The 23,957-nt window shown below is 39.3% G+C and overlaps 1 protein-coding gene across 3 annotated transcripts in view; it reads right to left on the reverse strand.

The window, feature by feature from the left end:
* Nucleotides 1-2,188: 2,188 nt before the first annotated feature.
* Nucleotides 2,189-23,957, reverse strand: part of unc5d (unc-5 netrin receptor D) — a 365,567-nt gene continuing 343,798 nt past the window's right edge. For all 3 annotated transcript variants that reach the window (XM_031899262.1, XM_031899263.1, XM_002932956.4), the window contains 2 exons: nucleotides 20,698-20,876; nucleotides 2,189-5,778 (listed from right to left, as the gene is read on the reverse strand). In XM_031899262.1, coding sequence (XP_031755122.1) covers nucleotides 5,574-5,778; nucleotides 20,698-20,876 — 384 coding nt within the window. In that variant the 3' untranslated portion in view covers nucleotides 2,189-5,573. The remainder of the gene's footprint in view (nucleotides 5,779-20,697; nucleotides 20,877-23,957) is intronic.

A 23,957-nucleotide genomic window follows, 5' to 3' on the forward strand; every position in this document is an offset into this window, starting at 1 on the left:
TGTTGAAATCAGTTCAGTTTTAGCATTGGCAATAAATGTAGGTTAATATCAAACACCGTGCCTTGGGAAACAAGGAATTTCTCAATGAATTTTAATAAAAGCAATAAAACCTGACATCTAGGGAGGAAAGAAACAGTCATTTAGTATGTTTTTTTTTTTTTTGCTTATTGAAGGTAATATTCAAACCTTATAAACTGGGGAATGTTTGTAATCCTTTTGGATTTAAACCCCAGTAACGGCTGTCAGACGATTAGCTAACAATGGCTAAATTAGCTAAATGATGGAAACATACAGGGGGACAGGTACACTTGGGTGGGTGTTTAATAAATTGCATACAAACCATATAGCCATTAAGTTTTAATCAAGAGAATTACATTTTACACAACACCATGAATCCCTCACGCATTTCACAGGTTTTCATTCATCACAATTATAGGCTTTGGAAAAAAGCAGCCTTTTTGCTTCTAACTGACATTCAAGCTGTAGATTTTTTTTTAAGTTCTTCTTCAGCTTTACTCTTCCCTGCCTGGTGTCCTTAGGGACCTAGAGCCTGCCAGATTTAATATACTGTATATTTTTATATGTCGCAGATGGATCTATCAGCAGATAAAGCACAGGTATCAACACCTTCTGTATATGCGCCGAAAGAACTAGAATAGCAATTAGCATGGTTAATATGCAAGCTTATGCTTAAATTTTATTAGATGATGTTGTTGTGATTGCTAAACAATTACTGATCTACAATGTGCATCATTTCAATTGTTCCATGGGAATAGCATTGCATTTTGGAAATGGTTTCTTGGCATGTGCTTTTTTTTAAACTGATTTTATGAAGGAAAAGCTTGTATTTTTGGTAGGTATAATATTATTAAGTAGTACAGATATTGGACCTGTTATCCAGAATGCTCAGGGCCTGGGGTTGTCTGGATAAGGGTCTTTCTGTAATATACATTTTTATACCTTAAATCTACTAATTTAAACATTAACTAAACCCAATAGGATTGTTTTGCCTCCAATAAGCATTAATTATATCTTAACTGAAATCAAGTACAAGGTACTGTTTTATTAGAAAGAAATTCGCAAAACGCAGAAAAATTAGCAAAACGCATTTGTCGCACAATTGTTTTGGTCGCCCGCATCTTTTTTGTCACCCACGTCTATTTTTTTGTTGCCCATGCTTTTTTTATGCGGCCATGCCCAATTTTGATGCAACCGTGCCCCTTTTTTGACGCGATAGCGCCCAATTTGACGCGCAGCGAATTTTCACGGACGTTTCGCAAAAAATTCACCAATGCCAAAATGCGGAAATTCGCTGCGAATCCATGCCTGGTGAAAAAATTTACTCATCACTAGAGACAACCTTTGTGTTATCACGGATAATGGATCCTATACCTGTATGTAATATGGAACACAAACCCAGTAACCCATAACAACCAATAAGATATTTGCTTTTAAACTGGTGACCAGTACATTTTAACTGCTGATTGGTTGCTACTGCTCCTGGGCAAACGTAGTACCTTTTATTACCTAAACTTATATATATGCAATATCATACTCTTACTGGTGTCTACAAGAAATGTATTCTTGCTGTACCTTAAACATGCTCCTTGCTAATGAAATCAAGCCTAGGGCAATATCGATTCTACATTAAAATACATACTCTTTCTCTCTTTAATATAGGAGTTGTGCCTACAGATGTGTTCCAGTTTTGATCTATGTACTCCTTAACACATAACTAAAGCTCTCAAAAATATTACAAGTTGGTTCACTGTGAGAACATTAATATATACCAACAGGCCATGTATGAGCAGATAATGGCCGCTCCAAGGTCTGCCTAACCCAAACAACAACCACAGTATTGGATCTCCTTTGACCTACAGTATCATCCGATGCTTGGCTCCTGGAAAATTATTGGGTCAGTCCTATATGGCCCAATGCAGAATGAGAATGGCTTTCTATGGTAATTTACAATCAAGCAAGCAGAATGGCAAAACATTTCAGGCTTGGAATGTGCTACATGAGAAATACAAATGCTGAGTTATCTATTAATATTTCCTCAGTTTCAAATCTATATATAAGATACTTTTATTTCTTATAAAGTTTGCTCTGTTTAAACTCTGTATATAAGATATATGCATGTCTTCTAATACTTTCTCTGTGCTGTTTTAAAGGGACAATAACTGCCATCTCAAAGTGCTCAAAGAGGTTTATATTCAAAAATGCAATAATTATACAGAAAACAAGAAAAATTCAGTATCCAGACATCCATTATCCAAGAAGCGGTGGCATAGGGCAGCATTAGCGTACTATTGAAACCAAAGAAATTCTTCATTTTGAAATGACTCTTTGTCAGTAATAATAGGACAATACCTTGTACTTAGTATTGACTAAAGTTAACTAAGCTAACATAGTTCTATGATTATTGCAAAACAAGTCTATTGCTTTTGTTTTTGCATGTTTCATTGTTTTCAGTGGCCTTATAGAAATGGTGATTCACATTATGGAATGACCACTTATCTGTAAAAACCTAAATCCTTAGTATCCTACATCCTATACACATATTTATATATATATACAAAGTATATATATCCTACAAATATCCTCATAAATCTACTGTACAATAAATGCACGCATATAGTGCACATCCAGTCAATTTTTTTCTCCTGTGATGTCACATACAGTAGGATACAGAGAAATACATGTAATAAGTACTGTAGAAACTATTACAGAGTCCCAAAGACATACAAAGATAAAGGCATTCAAAGTTTCAGGCTAGAGCTCTTTGCATTTGGAAATTTTAGCATATGTGTCCATGGTATAAAATGATAATACTGTGTCATTATGGTACCCACAGTTGCATATATACCATAATATATACCATAAATGCTCATAATATTTTCAATGAAAGAGCAAAATGTATGTGCCCTAGTTGCTTCCCTTTGGGTTTGGATGGACTAGACATTTTTTAAAACCCACACAAGCCTTGAAAAGCCTAATGAACTGGTTATATTGTAGTTTTGATAATGGCCTTATTTATCAATTTTCAAGTTTGTGACTTGGAGGGTGTTTACCTACTTTGATTAAAATCTCATCCATAAAAAAAACCTCAAATGTTTGTTTACTTATTAAAAATTCTTGATTAAATAAAAAAAAAAACTCCAATACCTCAAATGTGTTAATTTGCAAACTTGAAAAAAATAACTAGAAAAACTTGAAAATCTCAAATTGAAAAAATTGACAACTCCCATTGACATAAACGATCGAGCTTTTAGATGCAAAAGTTCTACATCAGTTTATTTTTTAATCGTTGCACTTCGTACCAAACATTTGAATCTATGAAACATAATTTGAGTTTTAGTGCTAAATTTAAATGGTATAAAAAAAAATTTGAATTTGAACGTTGATAAATCATTCCCTTAGTCTCCATGCCTGCAATTGGCACCTTTTGTGCTTTTCTTTGACATCTTGTTTATGACAAATTATTATACCCAATTATCCATCACATTTTTGAATCTATACTGTGTCCACTAACTGTGATCACTGATTATCTGAACTATACATACATATATATATATATATATATATATATATATATATATATATATATATACATACATACATATATATATATATATATATATATATATATACACACACACATGGAGAATTAAAAATAAGCATATGAAATACTTTTCTGGTACGTTTTTGTTTGTAGTGTTTTATGTTAAGTAATTATGGGTAGTTATGATATATTATTCACAAAGGTACCTATAAACACCTTTACTAGCACTTCTTTCAAAGGAAACATAGGTGTTGGCTCCTCCAGTGCACAGTGACTTTCAGCCCTATTTAAAAGATTATCACCAAGCCCAGACTGGCAATCTGTGGCTTCGGGCAAATGCCAGAGGGGCTGCTGTAAGATGCCATAGACATTAACTATTAATTGGGCCTGGGGGGGTTGTTTGGGCCTCTGTGTACTTGATATGCCAGGGCTATGTGTGTGTTACAGTGCGATAGTAAGGTCAGCACACTTCCAAATGTTCAAAAAGGCTTTTGTGAAAAGGAAGGAAAACCAGTAAATAATTCCCTCCCTGCATCAGCTGTAAGATATAAAACCACTATGAGTTGTCCCTTACTCATCATTGCAGATAGAGTTATTCCTTCTGTCAAGTTGATTGGTGAAACATACTTATTCTCAAGGGCTTATCTGAATGAGTTACTGACTCATGAACAGTGGTTCAGAAAGTTGTTGAATTGTATTCACTTTTCCTTGTACCCCACCAACTAGCAATTCTTTGCAACCACACAGTGGTACCACAAACCAAAGATAAATATATAATAACATACATTTCTGAATGAATTGTTGTACCTTGTATATCCTTAGTATGTGACCACCTCCAACAAACAATAGAGAAACGTATACTACATGTGGTACTGTGTCTCTCGTTACATCAATTAATTGCAACATGCAGCAGCAGGGTGTAATTATGACCAAAAATTGACCCACAAGAAAATAGGGCAGAAATCATATAAGGATGCATACTCTGTATTTATTGTGTTGAGAGTTATTTGTGAAGATGCCTTGTGTTTTTGACACCACAGTCTGCCAACAAAATGCCACCTACATAAGAAAATGGAACCATCTGTTGGTACTATACTTTTGCTCAAATGTTGGAGAACAAGGTCAGATAAGCCTGAAATTATCTGTGAGTCATAAGTGTAAAAATAGATCAGTTTAGTTTTAAAAGGAGACCTATATAATTCATTGTGGTAATGGACTATAGAAAATATACATTTTTAAAATTTTGCATTTAATTGGTCAGTATTTCAGTTTCACAGATGAAGAATCAACATTCTGGGGTTTTACTCACTCATTTTCTAGACAGGCTTTTATATAGAAGCTGAGTTCAATGATCAAAATAAAGTCTACTAAAAAGATGGGCTGGTAGGGACCCTAGTGGAATGAGTTGTACAGCTTGCTCATTCGAGCAGGCTGAGTTCACTAAATTATCATAGCAGCTTGAGTCAAATGACATGTAGAGACCACACAAGACAGCAATTCCTGGTATTCTCTCAGGTGTAAGCTACTGCATTCTACATTCTATAAGGCAAAGCAGCTTGGGGAAGCTGTACATAGAAGGGGGCTATAGAAGGATCTGTACAGTGTACCGTGTCTTTTTATACAGTAATTAAGTTGTTTTTTTTATCACTAACCTTAAACTGATTAATAAAGACAATGTTCATTTAATGATATGTCTTCTATAACCACAAAGGCTGATTCTTTTCTTCGGAAAGGTCTACTTCTAAACTCCCCCCCATATCTAATGGCTTTTTTTGAAAACCTTTTTGCACAAGTAAGGTTCCTTTAATGAATGTCCTATAGTTCATTCAAAGAGAAGCAAAGCATCTTGAGATCATTTGGCTTTAAAACTGATAAGGCCTTATCTGTTCTCTGACGTGGGGAACATGTAAATGGCATTGCCTCATATACTCCTGCCCCGTAATACCCTTTGAGAAGGGCTAAAGTCCATATTTAAATACCGGCTTCAACAAGCCATGGTATATGTGAGTTCTCAAAGGCCATTTTGTCGACTGTAGCTGAAATCTGGATCCTCTGAATGAGTCTCTGTGACTAGTGACAGTTTGTTTTGTGTCCTTCCAATTTCCTCCAGTGCACAGGCCAGTGAATCCAGGTTTCCATCATAGGGGTACCGAGCTTCCCACAGGTCCAGAATAACAGCAGATGGACTGTTCTTGGTAGCAAAGTAGCTCAGATTCCTACAAGAAAAAAAGGTAATTAAGCAAAATTTAAGAACATGTTCTTCCTCTCAATATAAATGCATCAGAAGGGCTTTTCACTTTTCATTTTTAATCTCAGATTCCAACATATATTGGGACTGTTTGGGCTACCTGGTGTTTATACATGAAGCCACCCAATCCCAGACATACCATATGGGGCTTTACTTTCTGTGCAACCAGAGACTGTTTTGTAATATTTGTATGAAGGATTACTGTAAGCTAAATATTTCTTCAAAACACTGTTCAACAGTCCAAGGCTTGGAACCTGTTAAGCCCCTTCGTAACTCACAATTTCCTAATATTTTAAAAGGCAGGTATCTCTCAAAGGGTACAGCTAAAATATACAGTTAAATAAGACATAAATGATACACTGAGCCTGCAATTTATTGGACTAATGTGTTGACCTTTTCATTAAAGTTGGTGAGATGTGTGTATGTAATGGTAAGTATAAAGAGTATTTATTAATTTAAAGAGTATTTCATCATAAAATTGCATTTAGGTTTCTAAAGGTAAATCAACCCCTAATAAAGAAATAAAGAGCAAATGCAGATTATATACCATGAGCATTATTGGGCCGATTTATTGTAAACTAAACTGAGGATCCAAGATGATTCCTGGCAGTTTGAGCTAAAATCCCATTTGTAAAATCAACTTTGTTGATTCAAATCCATGGTTCTTAACACAAAAAATTTGAATTGCAGAAAAAATATTGATGCTGACAAATAGCCCCCTTAGTGTCTGCATTCTCCTTTTTGGAGATTTGGATATGGCCAACCTAGCTCTAACACTTCCAGTACTAGTGTTTGTCAGGCAGTTGCCACTTATATATACTGTATATCAGGCTGAGTTTTTAGACAAGAATTTCCTGATTATTACTTGCACAGTTACTTTCAAGCATTTGTCATAGGGAACTATAGAGGCAATTCTGCCCATTTACTTGTCGTAAAAACGGTTATGCCATTGCTCATTGCTTAAACATCAAGGACTGGTAACAGTCAGACATTCCAAAGGAGCCTAATATAACTACAAAACTTTTGGCCTCTTAAACTTAAATAGTTTTTAAAGAAGTGAAATTATACAGCCTACAACGTGGAGGGATGGTCTGGAAATGAGGATCAAAAAATTTGAAATGAATTCAAACCCTTAATACACTGTACTCAGTGTTGCTTAAACTCTAGTCATTCTATAATGCTGCTGTTCTAGGGACGCTGCAAAAATCTTTAATTATTGTTTAATTAAAAAATACTAATTACATAGCGCTGATTGCAACCGCAGCCAACAGAACAGTGAAAAAGCCTTCAAAGAAAAAAAGCAAACCGTAACTATTTAACTATTTTCAGATAAATGGGCTAAACACATCAAAAGGAGCAGGTACGTGATAAAATAAAGTAAAAAAAAAACAAACAAACAAACAATAGTAGTCATGTAAAAATAATGGCAGAACTGGCCAGTTTAAACAATAAATCAAGAGCTGGAGCTGTTTAAAAGGAAAAATGTACATGCCAAGAGGATTTTATCCCAAACCATAGGTGACTGACTGTGAACCCCCTGCAAGTGCTCAAGAGTTATTAGGGCTGATTTTATACACAGATATTGGGGGTATTATCCTGTGGTTTTCTCAATAAGGAGTCTTACCATAATTTGGACCATACATTATGGCTGAAAAACAGTATACAGTATACATATATACAAATATAACAAGGTAGTGTAAAGTGCTAAAATGGATGCAAAACTGAGTACATATTGTCTATACTTTGCCTATACATGCTCTTTGCTTGCTGTGAGTGCCAATGTGCCCCTTTTGTGCAAGTGTTCATCTGAACCCGGTGTTAATTCCAGGGTTCCATTATAGAGATGTAGCGAACCTCACAAAAAAAGTGCGAACTTTTGCAAACTTTGCGAACCCCATAGACTTCAATGGGAAGGCGAACTTTAAAACCTAGAAAAGCCATTTCTGGCCAGAAAACTGATTTTAAAGTTGTTTAAAGGGTGCCACGACCTGGACAGTGACATGCAGGAGGGGGATCAAGGGCAAAAATTTCTCTGAAAAATACGTTGTTGACACAGCGTTGGGTTTTGTGCTGTAAAGGGCACAAATCACACTACATTTCTAAACTTGTGTAATAAACTGCTTTAAAACGTCCGGCGTCTACATGCCAATCAAGTCGTGTAAAGGTTACAGCCGGTTCACACGCAAAGACAAAACGCAGCAGTACTGGATACGGAATATATTATTGCTGGTGGAAAAACATCGCTCAGGTGATTTTATTGCAATGCAATGTCACTACTATGTGTAACGTATTGGGTTACAGCAGATGAGATCAGCAGGAGAGCTGTCCCCAGCAGCTACCTACAGAGCAGTAGAAAGTAGATTACTAGTCAGAAAAGCTACCTAAACTGTCCCTCAAACCCCTGCACAGCTCTCTCCCTATGCTAACTCATCAAGCACACACAGGCAGAATGTAAAATGGCTGCTGGGCTTCGGTTTATATATGGAAGGGGGTGGTCCGGGGGTGGTCCAGGAGGGAGAGCTGCCTGATTGGCTGCCATGTATCTGCTGGCTCTGGGGTGAGAGGTCAAAATTTGGCTCCAGCTAAGGCGAACCCAAAATTGCGAACTTCGCTAAAAGTTCGCGAACTTGCGAACACCCGATTTTCGTGCGAATTAGTTCTCCGGCGAACAGTTCGCTACATCTCTATTCCATTAGTGGTTTGTGCCATAGTTTCAACTTACTCGCACAAAGACAATCTTTGGACTTATGCTGGTAATAACACTGCATGCCACTGGAATGCCACTTCTTGGACATGGTTCACCATATGAATGCTTATTTGCATCAATGAGTAAACTAATGCTTAATTTATCAGACCAGGCAGAAAAGGGCATTGGCACTAGATTCAAGTTGCAAGGGCTTGTATGGAAGTAGCATTCTGCATTGTGTCAACAGGGCTCATTTATGTCCACAACCCCAGTAGCAGTCCACGCAATTTCCCTTGCAGTGAGTTTTGCATACATTCACTTTCATTAAGGATTCATTTGGAGGGGTTGAACTTGCTGTACACTGGTCTTTTTTTTAGCCCAAATAAAGTGTCAAAATGTGTCAAAATGTGCTTCTTTCGCTTCTCTATAGTTCCACTTAGCGCCACTCAGTCCCTCCTGCCTTCCATGCTGAATTGAGCTCTGCTCATATTTATGCAGAGGAACTCTGGAGCTGCTGTCACCTTTGGACCAGGCGGTAGCTCCAGGGTTCCTTCTGTGCCCTGTGTCAATAGATGAGAGAACAGGGCACCCATGTCACTTGCACGCCAAGCACCAGAAAGGACACCAGAGAACACTGGAAATAACATCAGTCATTCTTTAAAAATATTCAGGGCAATTGGACTTGATTTGTGAGGAAGTGCACATGCAGTTTGTTCATTTTGGTGAATTGGGCGCAATTGTAGTAAGCGCAGTTAGATTGCATCAAGAAAATAATCTTTTTGTGTCCACAATGAGGCAAAAATTGTGGGAAAAACATGGCAAAATTGTACTTTGCTCACTGCACCTCCGGATGTAAATGAACCCTAATGTGTGCTCAATTTTGCATTCATTTTTAGTTCTTTACACTTTATTTTTTATCTTCTCCTTTTGTTGTATAAAGAAATCATGGGGCTGCTGTGTTGGGATATAGGGCAACAGAGGATAGCTGACTTATTCTGAAGGGAGAATGTGTTAGAATCAAATCACTTTGTTGTCTTCTATTCATTATAGCAGCCCTATGATAACTAATATAATATAATTAAAGAACCTCTGTACCTTAGCTGTAAATTCAATGACAAGTTTATTTTCTCGAGTAAAGAGTGTGGCAGTGGCAGTGAATAGGCTGCAGTGAGTCTGGACTGTACTCTGCACTGCGACTGCGAGACAGTAACACAATACCATATGTTCTATTGATACAGCACACTTAGCGCTCTTTGTTCAAGTGCTTTTATGGAATAAAAATGGAAACAAGGAAATTAAATTTTCTCCTTCCATCTGGCCCCTGCAGTGCATTGTTCAACTCATTGGTGATACTGCAGAACTGTTTTGTGTAGATCAATGTAAAATGGATACAAAGAAAGTCTGTGTTCTCAGTTTGATCCTTCTTTTACACCTTGGAAAGGATATTATGTGTGGGTCAGATGCATCAATAAAAAGGTAATTTCAGGTGCCCATGATTTCTCATTTGTTTGCCTGACATTAAAGGAGTCTTTTAGGAAAGTGTTGGGTGCTCTAAAATGGATGCAATAGAGAGTGCATATTAATGCAATTCATTAAGGTATTTTCATTAAAACATGCTTCTGCACCTCCACATGGTTTCCACTATGTCCATCTCACCTCTTTTGCAAAACTGAGTACATATTGTCTATACTTTGCCTATACATGCTCTTTGCTTGCTGTGAGTGCCAATGTGCCCCTTTTGTGCAAGTGTTCATCTGAACCCGGTGTTAATTCCAGGGTTCCATTATAGAGATGTAGCGAACCTCACAAAAAAAGTGCGAACTTTTGCAAACTTTGCGAACCCCATAGACTTCAATGGGAAGGCGAACTTTAAAACCTAGAAAAGCCATTTCTGGCCAGAAAACTGATTTTAAAGTTGTTTAAAGGGTGCCACGACCTGGACAGTGACATGCAGGAGGGGGATCAAGGGCAAAAATTTCTCTGAAAAATACGTTGTTGACACAGCGTTGGGTTTTGTGCTGTAAAGGGCACAAATCACACTACATTTCTAAACTTGTGTAATAAACTGCTTTAAAACGTCCGGCGTCTACATGCCAATCAAGTCGTGTAAAGGTTACAGCCGGTTCACACGCAAAGACAAAACGCAGCAGTACTGGATACGGAATATATTATTGCTGGTGGAAAAACATCGCTCAGGTGATTTTATTGCAATGCAATGTCACTACTATGTGTAACGTATTGGGTTACAGCAGATGAGATCAGCAGGAGAGCTGTCCCCAGCAGCTACCTACAGAGCAGTAGAAAGTAGATTACTAGTCAGAAAAGCTACCTAAACTGTCCCTCAAACCCCTGCACAGCTCTCTCCCTATGCTAACTCATCAAGCACACACAGGCAGAATGTAAAATGGCTGCTGGGCTTCGGTTTATATATGGAAGGGGGTGGTCCGGGGGTGGTCCAGGAGGGAGAGCTGCCTGATTGGCTGCCATGTATCTGCTGGCTCTGGGGTGAGAGGTCAAAATTTGGCTCCAGCTAAGGCGAACCCAAAATTGCGAACTTCGCTAAAAGTTCGCGAACTTGCGAACACCCGATTTTCGTGCGAATTAGTTCTCCGGCGAACAGTTCGCTACATCTCTATTCCATTAGTGGTTTGTGCCATAGTTTCAACTTACTCGCACAAAGACAATCTTTGGACTTATGCTGGTAATAACACTGCATGCCACTGGAATGCCACTTCTTGGACATGGTTCACCATATGAATGCTTATTTGCATCAATGAGTAAACTAATGCTTAATTTATCAGACCAGGCAGAAAAGGGCATTGGCACTAGATTCAAGTTGCAAGGGCTTGTATGGAAGTAGCATTCTGCATTGTGTCAACAGGGCTCATTTATGTCCACAACCCCAGTAGCAGTCCACGCAATTTCCCTTGCAGTGAGTTTTGCATACATTCACTTTCATTAAGGATTCATTTGGAGGGGTTGAACTTGCTGTACACTGGTCTTTTTTTTAGCCCAAATAAAGTGTCAAAATGTGTCAAAATGTGCTTCTTTCGCTTCTCTATAGTTCCACTTAGCGCCACTCAGTCCCTCCTGCCTTCCATGCTGAATTGAGCTCTGCTCATATTTATGCAGAGGAACTCTGGAGCTGCTGTCACCTTTGGACCAGGCGGTAGCTCCAGGGTTCCTTCTGTGCCCTGTGTCAATAGATGAGAGAACAGGGCACCCATGTCACTTGCACGCCAAGCACCAGAAAGGACACCAGAGAACACTGGAAATAACATCAGTCATTCTTTAAAAATATTCAGGGCAATTGGACTTGATTTGTGAGGAAGTGCACATGCAGTTTGTTCATTTTGGTGAATTGGGCGCAATTGTAGTAAGCGCAGTTAGATTGCATCAAGAAAATAATCTTTTTGTGTCCACAATGAGGCAAAAATTGTGGGAAAAACATGGCAAAATTGTACTTTCTGCACCTCCACATGGTTTCCACTATGTCCATCTCACCTCTTTTGCTGAATGGAGCACATATGCCTCTATCATTAACACTGGGGAACCCTTGAACTACCAACAGGTCCCGGATGGTGGCAGCTACAGTGTTCCGTTACATTAATAGTCAGACAATCAGATTTGTGTTCAGGCAATTGCATTAAAAACCATTTGTAAATACTCCAGAAGTGAAGCAACACTCACGCTTAAGAGGCTCAACTGGCAGCCAAATTGAAATAGTGTTCTGAGTTGTTCCCATCACAACTGCACCAAAAAATGGGCGCAACTCATAGCACAGTCACACTGAAAAATGCTGCATTAAAGGTAACAAACATGGAAATTTGTATCCAAAAACCGCATATTACACTTGTGTTCATAAATGACCAATAAATGTTTATTGTAGGTGGACCCATGCATCTATTGCATTAGCCTGACACTGCCTGCATCTATATGGTCAATACCATTGCTTATTGCTCTAGGACAGAGAACCCCAACTTGTTTTACCTATATTTAAATGTAAAAAAGCTTTTGCATTAAACAAAATTCCTGGGAGGAGCCAAATAAGGGCTGTGATTGGATATTGGATAGCCCCTATGTGGACTGGCAGCCTACAGGAGGCTAAACACCTGGTTTTTATGCAACCAAAATTTGCCTCCAAGCCAAGAATTTAAAAATACATCTCCCTTGAGGCCATTGGGAGCAACATCCAAGGGGTTAGTGAGTGACATGTTGCTCGTGAGCCACTGGTTGGGGATCATTGCTCTAGAATGTCCAAACTACCTTTGTCTAGTTGTTGAATTACAACTTTCAGCATAGTGTGGCATCCATGAAGGCTTCATATCTGTTACCATAAGTAACTGAGTGTCAGTGGACTAAGCAATCACATATGTCTATATCAGTCTATATATACTGTATATCAGGTGACCCATTTGCATCTAGATACAAATCAACAGTTGGAAATGAATGACCAGCACAGATAAAATCCTGTACAGAATACGGGGATCTGTGCAGTTTAGCCATCATGGAGGCCAGGAAGGTGATCCAAGGTTACATAGTTACATAGTTACATAGTTACATAGTTACATAGGGTTGAAAAAAGACCAGTGTCCATCAAGTTCAACCCATCCAAGTAAACCCAGCACACTTAACCCACACCTACCAATCTATACACTCACATACATACACTATATATACAACCACTAGTACTAACTGTAGATATTAGTATCACAATAGCCTTGGATATTCTGATTGATCAAGAACTCATCCAGGCCCCTCTTAAAGGCATTAACAGAATCTGCCATTACCACATCACTAGGAAAGGTATTGGAAATGTTCTACCATGCAAGTGTTGATGCTGTTTCATAGTTTTGCTCTTTTAATTTGTAAATGCAGCACTTACTGTGCCAGGCGTTGGGAAATGAGCATATCTCTCCGGGTGCTGGCACCTACCTGCCAAGGCTATGGCAGCCAGGCGTAGATAGAAGCATCTGCACAGACATACAAAGAAGTTCCCCAAATTGCCATTACTGCAACAGGTGCACAGCTGCTTCTCAGAGACTTTATGAACCACCTGCAGATCAGCAAATCTGTATAACATTGCGAGAAAAGGGCTGCTGGCCCTCGAAGCAGCGGCGGCTGATTGAATGTATGACTACAGCGTTGTACGCTGTCTGCCTGCTGCTCTACTCAAAAGACAGACAGTCACATTTTGCAAAACGTTCTTTCTCCTCTTTTCCTTGTAAGTAGGCAGCTGTGTCTTGGTTTTTCCCTTTAAGAAATGCTCACCCGGCGATGAAAAGAATACAGGAAATAATCAAATCGCAGAGCAAAATGTCAAGCTGGCAGTAGGGCCACTTGAGCTGCAAGCCATTCCCATCACAAACATCTCGCCAATGTTATTTTTCAAAGCGGGGCTCTGTTCAAATGGAAACAAGCTGTACTGCGTAAGTCTGGCTGTAAACAGGAAGATGAAAGGCCAGATCGAAGCACGAGCTAAAATTGGGTTTTTAGAAACCTGCAGAATATGAAGAGAGCTGGGCGAAGGTAGCGGCAGATTGCTTTGTGCTACAATAGCTGACTAATAGCTTTCATTCGCCTTAAAGTCCTGTTCTCATTGTCAGCCTTCAACATTTACATTTGTTAGGATTTCAAATGCCATTTGCAAAATATTTATTTGAAAGCCGAGAACATTTTAAAACCTAAAGACAAAACAGAATAAATCTTTTTTTTTTTTCTAAAGCTAAGCCTGCCATGAAAGGGAAAGCAAGCTGTGAAAGGCCCGCTATCTCTCTACATCATAGCTTTAGGCGAGATAGAGTGTTATTAAACCTGACGGGCAAACCCACCATCACAGACACCAACGCAGGATCAGACACAGCCAAAAGCTACTCTAGAACTAGTAGGTTTTTCCAAGCAAGGAAAATCAGTGCTTACCAACAATAAATCATTTTCCCAGACTGGTTTAGATGTCTAGGGATGTAGGGAGAAGCCCATACGGATTCACTCTGTGATTCCTAAATATAAATTATATTTCTGTTTCTCTGAACAGTTCTGCTGACTGGCCTATAAGCCAGGAGAAGATTGTTAGATGTTGCTTTGCTTAGAAAAGAGCCGATGACTCCTTGCTGAGCTACATGGTTCCTGGTTCCTGGTTGATCACCTCTTGTTGGAGGTCCAAATGTGGACCCCATCTCACATTTGGAGAGCAGTATTACTCTAAAATGTTGCCTACTAATATGACATTCTTTATCTCCGTATAGTCTGATCTATAGTGATGGGCGAAATGTTTCGCCAGGCATGGATTCGCCGCGGAAAAATTTGCCGCACGTCCAAAAATTGCCGCCCGTGTCAAAATAATAGCTGCGGGCGACAAAATATTAGCTGTGCGACAAAATAATTTTCGCCGTTTCGCGAATCTTTCAAAAGAAATTTTTCGGCAAAGCAAAATGGTACAGATTCGCTCATCACTACTGATCTATTTTGGGGAAGCCTAAAATGACACAACATGGAAAAGACAATGTAAAACAGTAATACAGGTATAGGACCCATTATCCAGAATGCTCGGGACCAAGGGTATTCCGGATAAGGGGTCTTTCCGTAATTTGGATCTCAATACCTTAAGTCAACTACAAATTCAATAAAACATTAATTAAACCCAATAGGACTGTTTTGCATCCAATAAGGATTAATTATATCTTAGTTGGAATCAGTTACAAGGTTCTGTTTTATTTCTACATAGAAAAAGGAAATCGGTATTAAAATTCTGAATTATTTGATTAAAATGGAGTCTATGGGAGACGGGCATTCCGTAATTCGGAGCTTTCTGGATAACGGGTTTCCGGATAAGGGGTCCGATACCTGTAGTAGTGATGAGCGAATCTGTCCCGTTTTGATTCGCCGAAAAATTTGCGAAACGACCAGAAAATTTGTGGAACAGCGGGAAACGCCATTGTCATGCTAGTTTTTTGTCATATGCTTCTTTTCTTCATCACGCACGTTTTTTTTGCCGCTATCGTGCCTACAGTATTTTGAAGTGACCCTGGCTGTCACAATCTACTTTTTTCTATGCGCAACAAATTTTTTTGCTGTGGATTTTCGTTGAAATTTCGCAAAATAATTCGCTAATGGCAAATGCAGAAATTTACTGCGAATCCATGCTTGGCAAAAAAATTTGCTCATCACTAAGGGGCAGGTATTAGTGATGAGCAATTTTTTTTCACCAGGCATGGATTCGCAGTGAATTTTGCCATTGTTTCGTGAAACTTCTGTGGAAATTCGCTGTGGGAAAAATTTGTCGTGTGTCAAAAAAAAGCCATGGTTGCGTCAAATTGGGCATGGGTATGGCAAAATGAGCGAGGCAACGTCAAAAATAAGTGCGTTCTCGGTAAAAAAAGGTGCAACAAAAAAAGACACGGATGACAAAAAAGTAATGCGACAAGCGCGTTTCGCAGATTTTTCGCTGTTTCACGAATTTACCTGTTGTTTCGTGAATTTTTCGGCGAACTGAAATGGGACAGATTCGCACATCACTAGCAGATTTATCAAAATATGAGTTTAGAACTCATGACAGAAAAATTCCAAACCTATTCTCATTTAATAACATTTATTTTTTGTTCCACTATTCTTACTTTTTTGCACCAAAATATGTTGTTGTCATAGAAAAAAAAACAAAATCTTTTTCTGATTTATTATGCAGCAGAACTGTGACAAATCCAAAAGAAGAAATACGCTATCTAAAAGCTGTCAAGATCATGTAGAAGTCAATGTCAGGTGTTCTTTTTACAACTAAAAGTTCTTCCTTTGCTTCATGGTTTTAGGGGTTTTAGGGGGTTTTGACACTTGCATTTGTGCGACAATACTAACAAGCCGCGGTTTTCATGGTTTTTCCTTGTCTTTTTTCATTCATGCTTTTTACATTCGGATCTTTCAATAAATATTTTGATATTTGTAGTGTTTGTGGAAAAATTAGTTGTGGTTTCAAAAAAACTCTAAGCCACAAAATGTTAATAAATCTGCTACTTAGGGGCCTATTTATTAAAGTACGACAGGTACGAATTACAAAAAAATTGTATTTGATTGTACTGTGCGTATTTTCGGTGACTTTTTCATATAGCCGTGTGGCTTTTTCGTATTTTGCGCAACTTTTTTTTGTACTTTGCAACAAAATCGTATTGTCGAACCGAGTACGAAAGTTTCGGATTTATACAAGCTTCATTATCGTGACTTTCCTTGGGCCGGGTTGGAGCTGCAGAGTGCCATTGAGCCCTATGGGAGACTTTCCTTGGGCCGGGTTGGAGCTGCAGAGTGCCATTGAGCCCTATGGGAGACTTTCCTTGGGCCAGGTTGGAGCTGCAGAGTGCCATTGAGCCCTAGGGGAGAGTCTCCTTGGGCCAGGTTGGAGCTGCAGAGTGCCACTGAGCCCTATGGGAGACTTTCCTTGGGCCGGGTTGGAGCTGCAGAGTGCCATTGAGCCCTATGGGAGACTTTCCTTGGGCCAGGTTGGAGCTGCAGAGTGCCATTGAGCCCTATGGGAGACTTTCCTTGGGCCAGGTTGGAGCTGCAGAGTGCCATTGAGTCCTATGGGAGACTTTCCTTGGGCCAGGTTGGAGCTGCAGAGTGCCATTGAGCCCTATGGGAGACTTTCCTTGGGCCAGGTTGGAGCTGCAGTGTGTCATTGAGTCCTATGGGAGACTTTCCTTGGGCCGGGTTGGAGCTGCAGAGTGCCATTGAGCCCTATGGGAGGCTTTCCTTGGGCCAGGTTGGAGCTGCAGAGTGCCATTGAGCCCTATGGGAGACTTTCCTTGGGCCAGGTTGGAGCTGCAGAGTGCCATTGAGCCCTATGGGTGACTTTCCTTGGGCCGGGTTGGAGCTGCAGAGTGCCATTGAGCCCTATGGGAGACTTTCCTTGGGTCGGGTTGGAGCTGCAGAGTGCCATTGAGCCCTATGGGAGGCTTTCCTTGGGCCGGGTTGGAGCTGCAGAGTGCCATTGAGCCCTATGGGAGGCTTTCCTTGGGCCAGGTTGGAGCTGCAGAGTGCCATTGAGCCCTATGGGAGACTTTCCTTGGGCCAGGTTGGAGCTGCAGAGTGCCATTGAGTCCTATGGGAGACTTTCCTTGGGCCAGGTTGGAGCTGCAGAGTGCCATTGAGCCCTATGGGAGACTTTCCTTGGGCCAGGCTGGAGCTGCAGAGTGCCATTGAGTCCTATGGGAGACTTTCCTTGGGCCAGGTTGGAGCTGCAGAGTGCCATTGAGCCCTATGGGAGACTTTCCTTGGGCCAGGCTGGAGCTGCAGAGTGCCATTGAGTCCTATGGGAGACTTTCCTTGGGCCAGGTTGGAGCTGCAGAGTGCCATTGAGCCCTATGGGAGACTTTCCTTGGGCCAGGTTGGAGCTGCAGAGTGCCATTGAGCCCTATGGGAGACTTTCCTTGGGCCGGGTTGGAGCTGCAGAGTGCCATTGAGCCCTATGGGAGACTTTCCTTGGGCCAGGTTGGAGCTGCAGAGTGCCATTGAGCCCTATGGGAGACTTTCCTTGGGCCGGGTTGGAGCTGCAGAGTGCCATTGAGCCCTATGGGAGACTTTCCTTGGGCCGGGCTGGAGCTGCAGAGTGCCATTGAGCCCTATGGGAGACTTTCCTTGGGCCAGGTTGGAGCTGCAGAGTGCCATTGAGTCCTTTGGGAGACTTTTAAAATCATGCACAGAAGGATCAAAGTCAGAAAGGTTTTTCTGCAGTTTACAATCGTTTGGATACGAAAATTTCGTGACTTTTGGATCGCCAATACGATATTATAGTGACTATTTTTTCATAAGCATTTTTGTGATATTTGCGATCATCAGAAATTATCGTATCCAATCCGAATTTTACCCATTTCGGGATTCAAACTCATGGTTTGATGAATGCGCCCCTTAGTGTTAGACCTGCCAATTAGCATTGTGAGCCTCTGGGGTGACCCCACCATAATAATGGTTGGGTTAGTGTAATGCAGCCATTCACACTGGTGCCCTCTTTTCCCACCGGATACCTGCTCTGCCTGATTGGGTGGGAGAGTGTACAAGGGACCACACACAGTATTGCCACCTTCCTATTGTTTCAATCATAAACAGGAGCAGCGGTTAGCCATATAGAATACAGGCTGGTAATTAAAGTTGGAAGAAGGAAGACATGCTATGCATATTAGAGAGTTCTGTGTATTTATCCAAGGGACATTTACTCGCACTGCCCAGTCACAGAGGTCAATGCCTTTCATAAAGTGAGGATTTCATAGGATAATTAGTGCTGGATCAAGATTACACCTTATCCATCATCAGCTGTGATCTATATATTCACTTTTATGAAAGAACTCCTTTATTATGCATATATTCCAAAGCTTAGAGGCAGAATAAATGTATTTTATTTTTCAGCAACAGAATGTGTTCATTAGAATCCCCCATAGGGAAGCTTAGTAATAAAGCTTTTGCCATTTATACAGCCTCCATCAGGATTGGCCCTGGGGTGGGAATTAATCCAAATGTTTGGGAGAGATGGGCGCTGAATATCTTTATTATGCTTCTTGCAGATTAAAATTCAAACCTTGAAAAATGATTACCATTAACAATTAGATTGTAAGCTCCTTGCGGCGGTAAGTCCCTCTAGTCATACATGTCTGTGCAAGCACAGACTTGGCAACCTAATTATATTTCTTATTTGTAGGTGTCTCCATCCAGTGCACAAAACAAGATGGATGCTCAGTTTAAAACCTGTGCTTAATGGCTCCCAGCCTCATTGTGTTACGGGACTGAAGGAAGCAAAACACTGTCAGCAGAGAAGGAAGAGCTGAAATCAAGTTAGCCCTGCACTTATATATAGTATATGTCATGGGCCAGAGATGATTGCTATTAGTGACATTTTGCGTTGTACCAGATTAAAAACAGGCAGGCTTATTTATTAGAAACGTTTAGGGGGTTATGCAATAAAAGGCACAAAGTTTGCCCAGGAGCAGTAACCAATAGCAACCAAACAGCTGGAAGCATTTACTGGTCACCTGATTAAAAGCAAACACCTTATTGGTTGCTATAGGTTACTGGTACTCCTGGGCAAACTTAGTGCCCTTTATTACATATGAGGTTTAGAGCTGGAAGTCTGCACAGCTTTTACTGTTGTAGGATTTCCCAAATATCCCTGCACTCTGTAAGTTACTGTGGGAATCCATGGGGCTGTATAAATTATAACAACGTGTCACCTATAGGGTGTAAAAGATGTAGCAATAACTGACTGCAGTTGCTTGACTTGTGTAAATACACATGAAGGCACATACTCCACGCAGTCTGCAAAGTGAAAAAAAAAAAGCTGCAATCTATTTCTTATCTATTTTTGTGAACTTTGCCACTGCACGGAACATTTGCAAATAGGTGGAGGCCTTTGTACTACGTTTTGGAGTGCGGACCTGTGGACTAATCGAGATTCAAAATGGCCGGGCATAATTCAGACGAGGCAAGGTACGGAGCATAAGGAGGCACAGGACAGGATCTCCTGCTTTAATGCAGGTAAGGAAGGGATTTTTTAATCGGCACTCCATTTAAAGCGCAAAACACACTATTTTCCTAAAATGCAGCACAGTCTACAGTACCAAGACTCGCAAAGGAACCCAAATCCTTGAGTACCTACATAAATTTACCTGCAACTTGCTTTTTCAAGGTTTCCAAGGTCATCTGATAGATTATCTGATAGAAGCTGGAATGATGGAAGCTACAACATGGGGCTGACAGCTCCAGTATAAACTATAGCAAAAGGGAAAGTTGTGCTCACCACTAAATAATTTTGACTTATTAGGTGGTGGTAAATAAGGAAGAGACTAAAGAACAGACAAAACCAAGAAATCCTTTGCACTCCCTTATCAATATACTGTACATAAAAAATTATATAAAAATATGTTTTTTATTTAAACAAAATAAAAAACATATACAGTGATTATTGCCCATTAAATTATATTTATCTAAAATAAAGATTTCACTGATCATCAGGCCAGTTTTCCTGGGGACTGAAGGCTTTTTATAATAATGAGCATCATAAAGAACTTGTAAAGGCGATTGGGCAAGGTTACAAGAATGTAAAAAAATGATTCGGATCATTTTACAAAGCTCCATAATGGAATCAACTTGAGTTTGAGGGTTGAAGGCCTCTTGACTCATATATTAGATTGCCAGAAGTCACTGGCACTGAGCAACCCCTCTTGCTCTTACCTGTTTATAGACAACTTCTGCGCTAACAGCTGCCAGTCCTTTCCTTTGGAGTTGGGTGTGTCGAATGTTGCACATATCCTCTGTCTGATGGAGTGTGGGATTTTGAAGGCTTTTGGACCAGTATGTGCAGGGAAATTGCTGTCCTCCGGCGCAAAGAAAGCTATGGTTTCTCGCTCATTCTGCATGGAAATGCACAAGAGGCACTGATGAGTACAGGCAACTGAAGAATAAATGAATGAATTTAACCTTTTTTGCACAAATATAGAACTTGAGAATATTGAACATGCAATAAATAGCACATAGATATAAAATTACCAGATAATTGCCATTCAGAACGAAAGCTTCTGCAACTTACAAAAGTGTGAATATGGAAAAATGATCATTGAGAAATATGGGGAGTCCTTGGAAAGGAAGGTGATGGCCTTGCAAAAGAATGATTATGTGAATGTTTAAGGCTACATAAATAGAAATAAAAGCATATAATCTCTATCTAAATTGTGAAGTCAGGCATTTATATGCAGACAACTTTCAATAAAAATAAATGTGTTGCATACTTATTGGTCCAAAGGGTTAACCCCAATACAGGTATAGGACCTGTTATCCAGAATGCTCGGGATCAAGGGTATTCTGGATAAAGGGTCTTTCTGTAATTTGGATCTCCATACTTTGTCTACTAAAAAATCAATAAAACATTAAATAAACCCAATAAGGATTAATTATATCTTAGTTGGGATCAAGCACAAGCCACTGTTTTATTATTACAGAGAAATAGGAAATCAGTTTTAAAAATCGGAAATATTTTATTAAAATGGAGTCTATGGGAGACAGACTTTCTGTAATTCAGAGCTTTCTGGATAATGGGTTTCCGGATAACAGATCCCATACCCGTACTAGAAACTAGGTGTTGAAACTCACTACAAAAGTTACACAGTTGCTAATTTAGTATACAACCTGTGCCAACCTGTATATATATATATATATATATATATATATATATATATATATATATATATATATATATATATAAATATATACACACACAAACACAGGTATGGGATCAAACAATCTGGAAACCTGTTATCCAGAAAGCTCTGAATTACAAAAAACCATCTACTATAGACTCCATTATAAACAATTCATATTTTAAAAGAGGATTTCCTTTTCCTCTGTAATAATAAAACAGTAGCTTGTACTTGATTCCAAATAAGATATAATTAAACCTTATTGGAGCCAAAACAATCCTATTTGGTTTATTTAATGTTCATTTTTTTTAGTAGACTTAAGGTTTGACGATTGAGTCTATGTAAAAGATCCCTTATCCAAACAAAACCACAGGTCTCAAGCATTCTGGATAATAGATCACATAACTGTAAATATAACAAAGTGCTAATGTAGATTATAGACCCAATATTCTTTTATCTATATAGGCCACCATGTAGGGTCCTATTTTATTTTGTTCACTGGAGCAAGAGCAATTATTGTAACTGATCTTTCATACAACCTGTAGGGCTAAATCAGCGTGTAGCTTATTCGAGTGTTTGGCCATTTACAAGCTAAAGCAGCCTGTAGTCAATCAGAGCACTAGAAGGTTAATAGGGTTATAACTAGCCTCTAGTCAATAAGATTTTATATACAGTAGCTTACATAGCAAAGTCACCCTATAGCAAATTAGGCTAATCATTAGAAAATGTGTTGGAATATCATAGCTAATCAGAGCAAAAGATCAGTAAGATTGATAGAACCGATGTGAAACCTTTAGAATGTTGGCTGGAAAAATTAATCAGTAGCCAGTCTTTAAGAGGAGCATTAAAGTGTTCACAGGCCCAGCAAATTATATAGAGGCACCCATCTTCAATACCATTTTATAATAGTGAAATGTGTCAAAGAGAAACTAAATATATGAGTAGATACTAGGTGCTGATTTGGACCTCTTTGCCTGAGCTGTCAACACACCCATGTAGGGGACCAAAATAATTATGACAAAAAGAAAAATACAGCTGGTGTGCCACAAATTGTGAAATTCAGTGAGGAGGCTCAATCACAATGGTGTAGGTTTCGCCAGGTCTACTAATAGGTACCATGTAAAAATAGAAAAAAATCCACTGGAGAGCAAAATGCATTCTGTGTTGTTTATTAGTTTAGAGATGCATAGCACGCACTACATGTTTCGGACCTCTGGGGTCTTTCCTCTGGTGCAGTATAAATATATTACTTCTCCCAATCTGAATCAATATAATACTTGAGATGGTGATCAGGTTTAATGGAAAAGTCTCAGAACTAAATTGGCCTTTGTATACAGTCTGTGGCCTACAGTATTTCATATGCTGTTGGTCATGCAGAAGACAATGTTATCCACCATGTGGCTGGTTGAATGTCATAAAGATCTACTTATTTGGTGAGCTGGTCCAACAAACAAGTGTTTTAAAGTATAGACAGCTTAAATCATATAGCCGACACTTTTTTAGGGTTAGTTCCCCGAGTTTGGAAGAGAAAGCATGAATGTAAGAACGCAGATACTGACTCCGTTTCATTCTTAGACTTTATCCAGACTCAGCTCTATTGCTTTTTTCCAGCTTTTAGTTACACAGTGAGCTTATGAAGTAGCTACCACACTCATCTACTGCTACCACCCATAATCCCATGGGTAACTGGTACACACAACCAAGGTTCATAGGGATATGTAGTGCAGAGATATTAGTGCAAGTTGTGTATAATTGTATATACAGGGACAATAACTGAACAGGTACAATTAAAGCTACTCTGTACCCCAAGAACTTCCATGGAGTCAATTAAGGAGTTATGCACTGAAGTGGAACTTAGTAAATGCTAAGCTAGATGCTTCCATTAGAGGGCAACAGTGTATTACAGAACAGTGCAGTAGGCCAATATGCTGCAAAGAAGTATAGGACAAGGTAATAGTATTCTAATTCATCTTAATAGGCAGCATGATTACATAATTAGCCAAATAGTTTATGATACAATTTGTCATACAAACTTTAATTTTACTGTTATTGTTTTCATTTTTTATTTAGATTCCATGGATTTATACATTTGCCTTTAAAATATTTTTTATTTATTTATTTATTGAAGCTAAACCCTTTCATTCTTATGGCTTAGTAAGACAGAGAATTCTCTGGGCAGCAATGCACATTTGTTTAATTTTACAGTAGGGCCATATTAGCTGCTTGCAAGGCTACAGTGCAAATTCTAAGCCTTAATAAAATATACATCTTGGTTGCACTTTTTGGGCAACTATTGCA

Source organism: Xenopus tropicalis, chromosome 3 (assembly GCF_000004195.4).
Source record: "Xenopus tropicalis strain Nigerian chromosome 3, UCB_Xtro_10.0, whole genome shotgun sequence".
NCBI lineage: Eukaryota > Metazoa > Chordata > Amphibia > Anura > Pipidae > Xenopus > Xenopus tropicalis.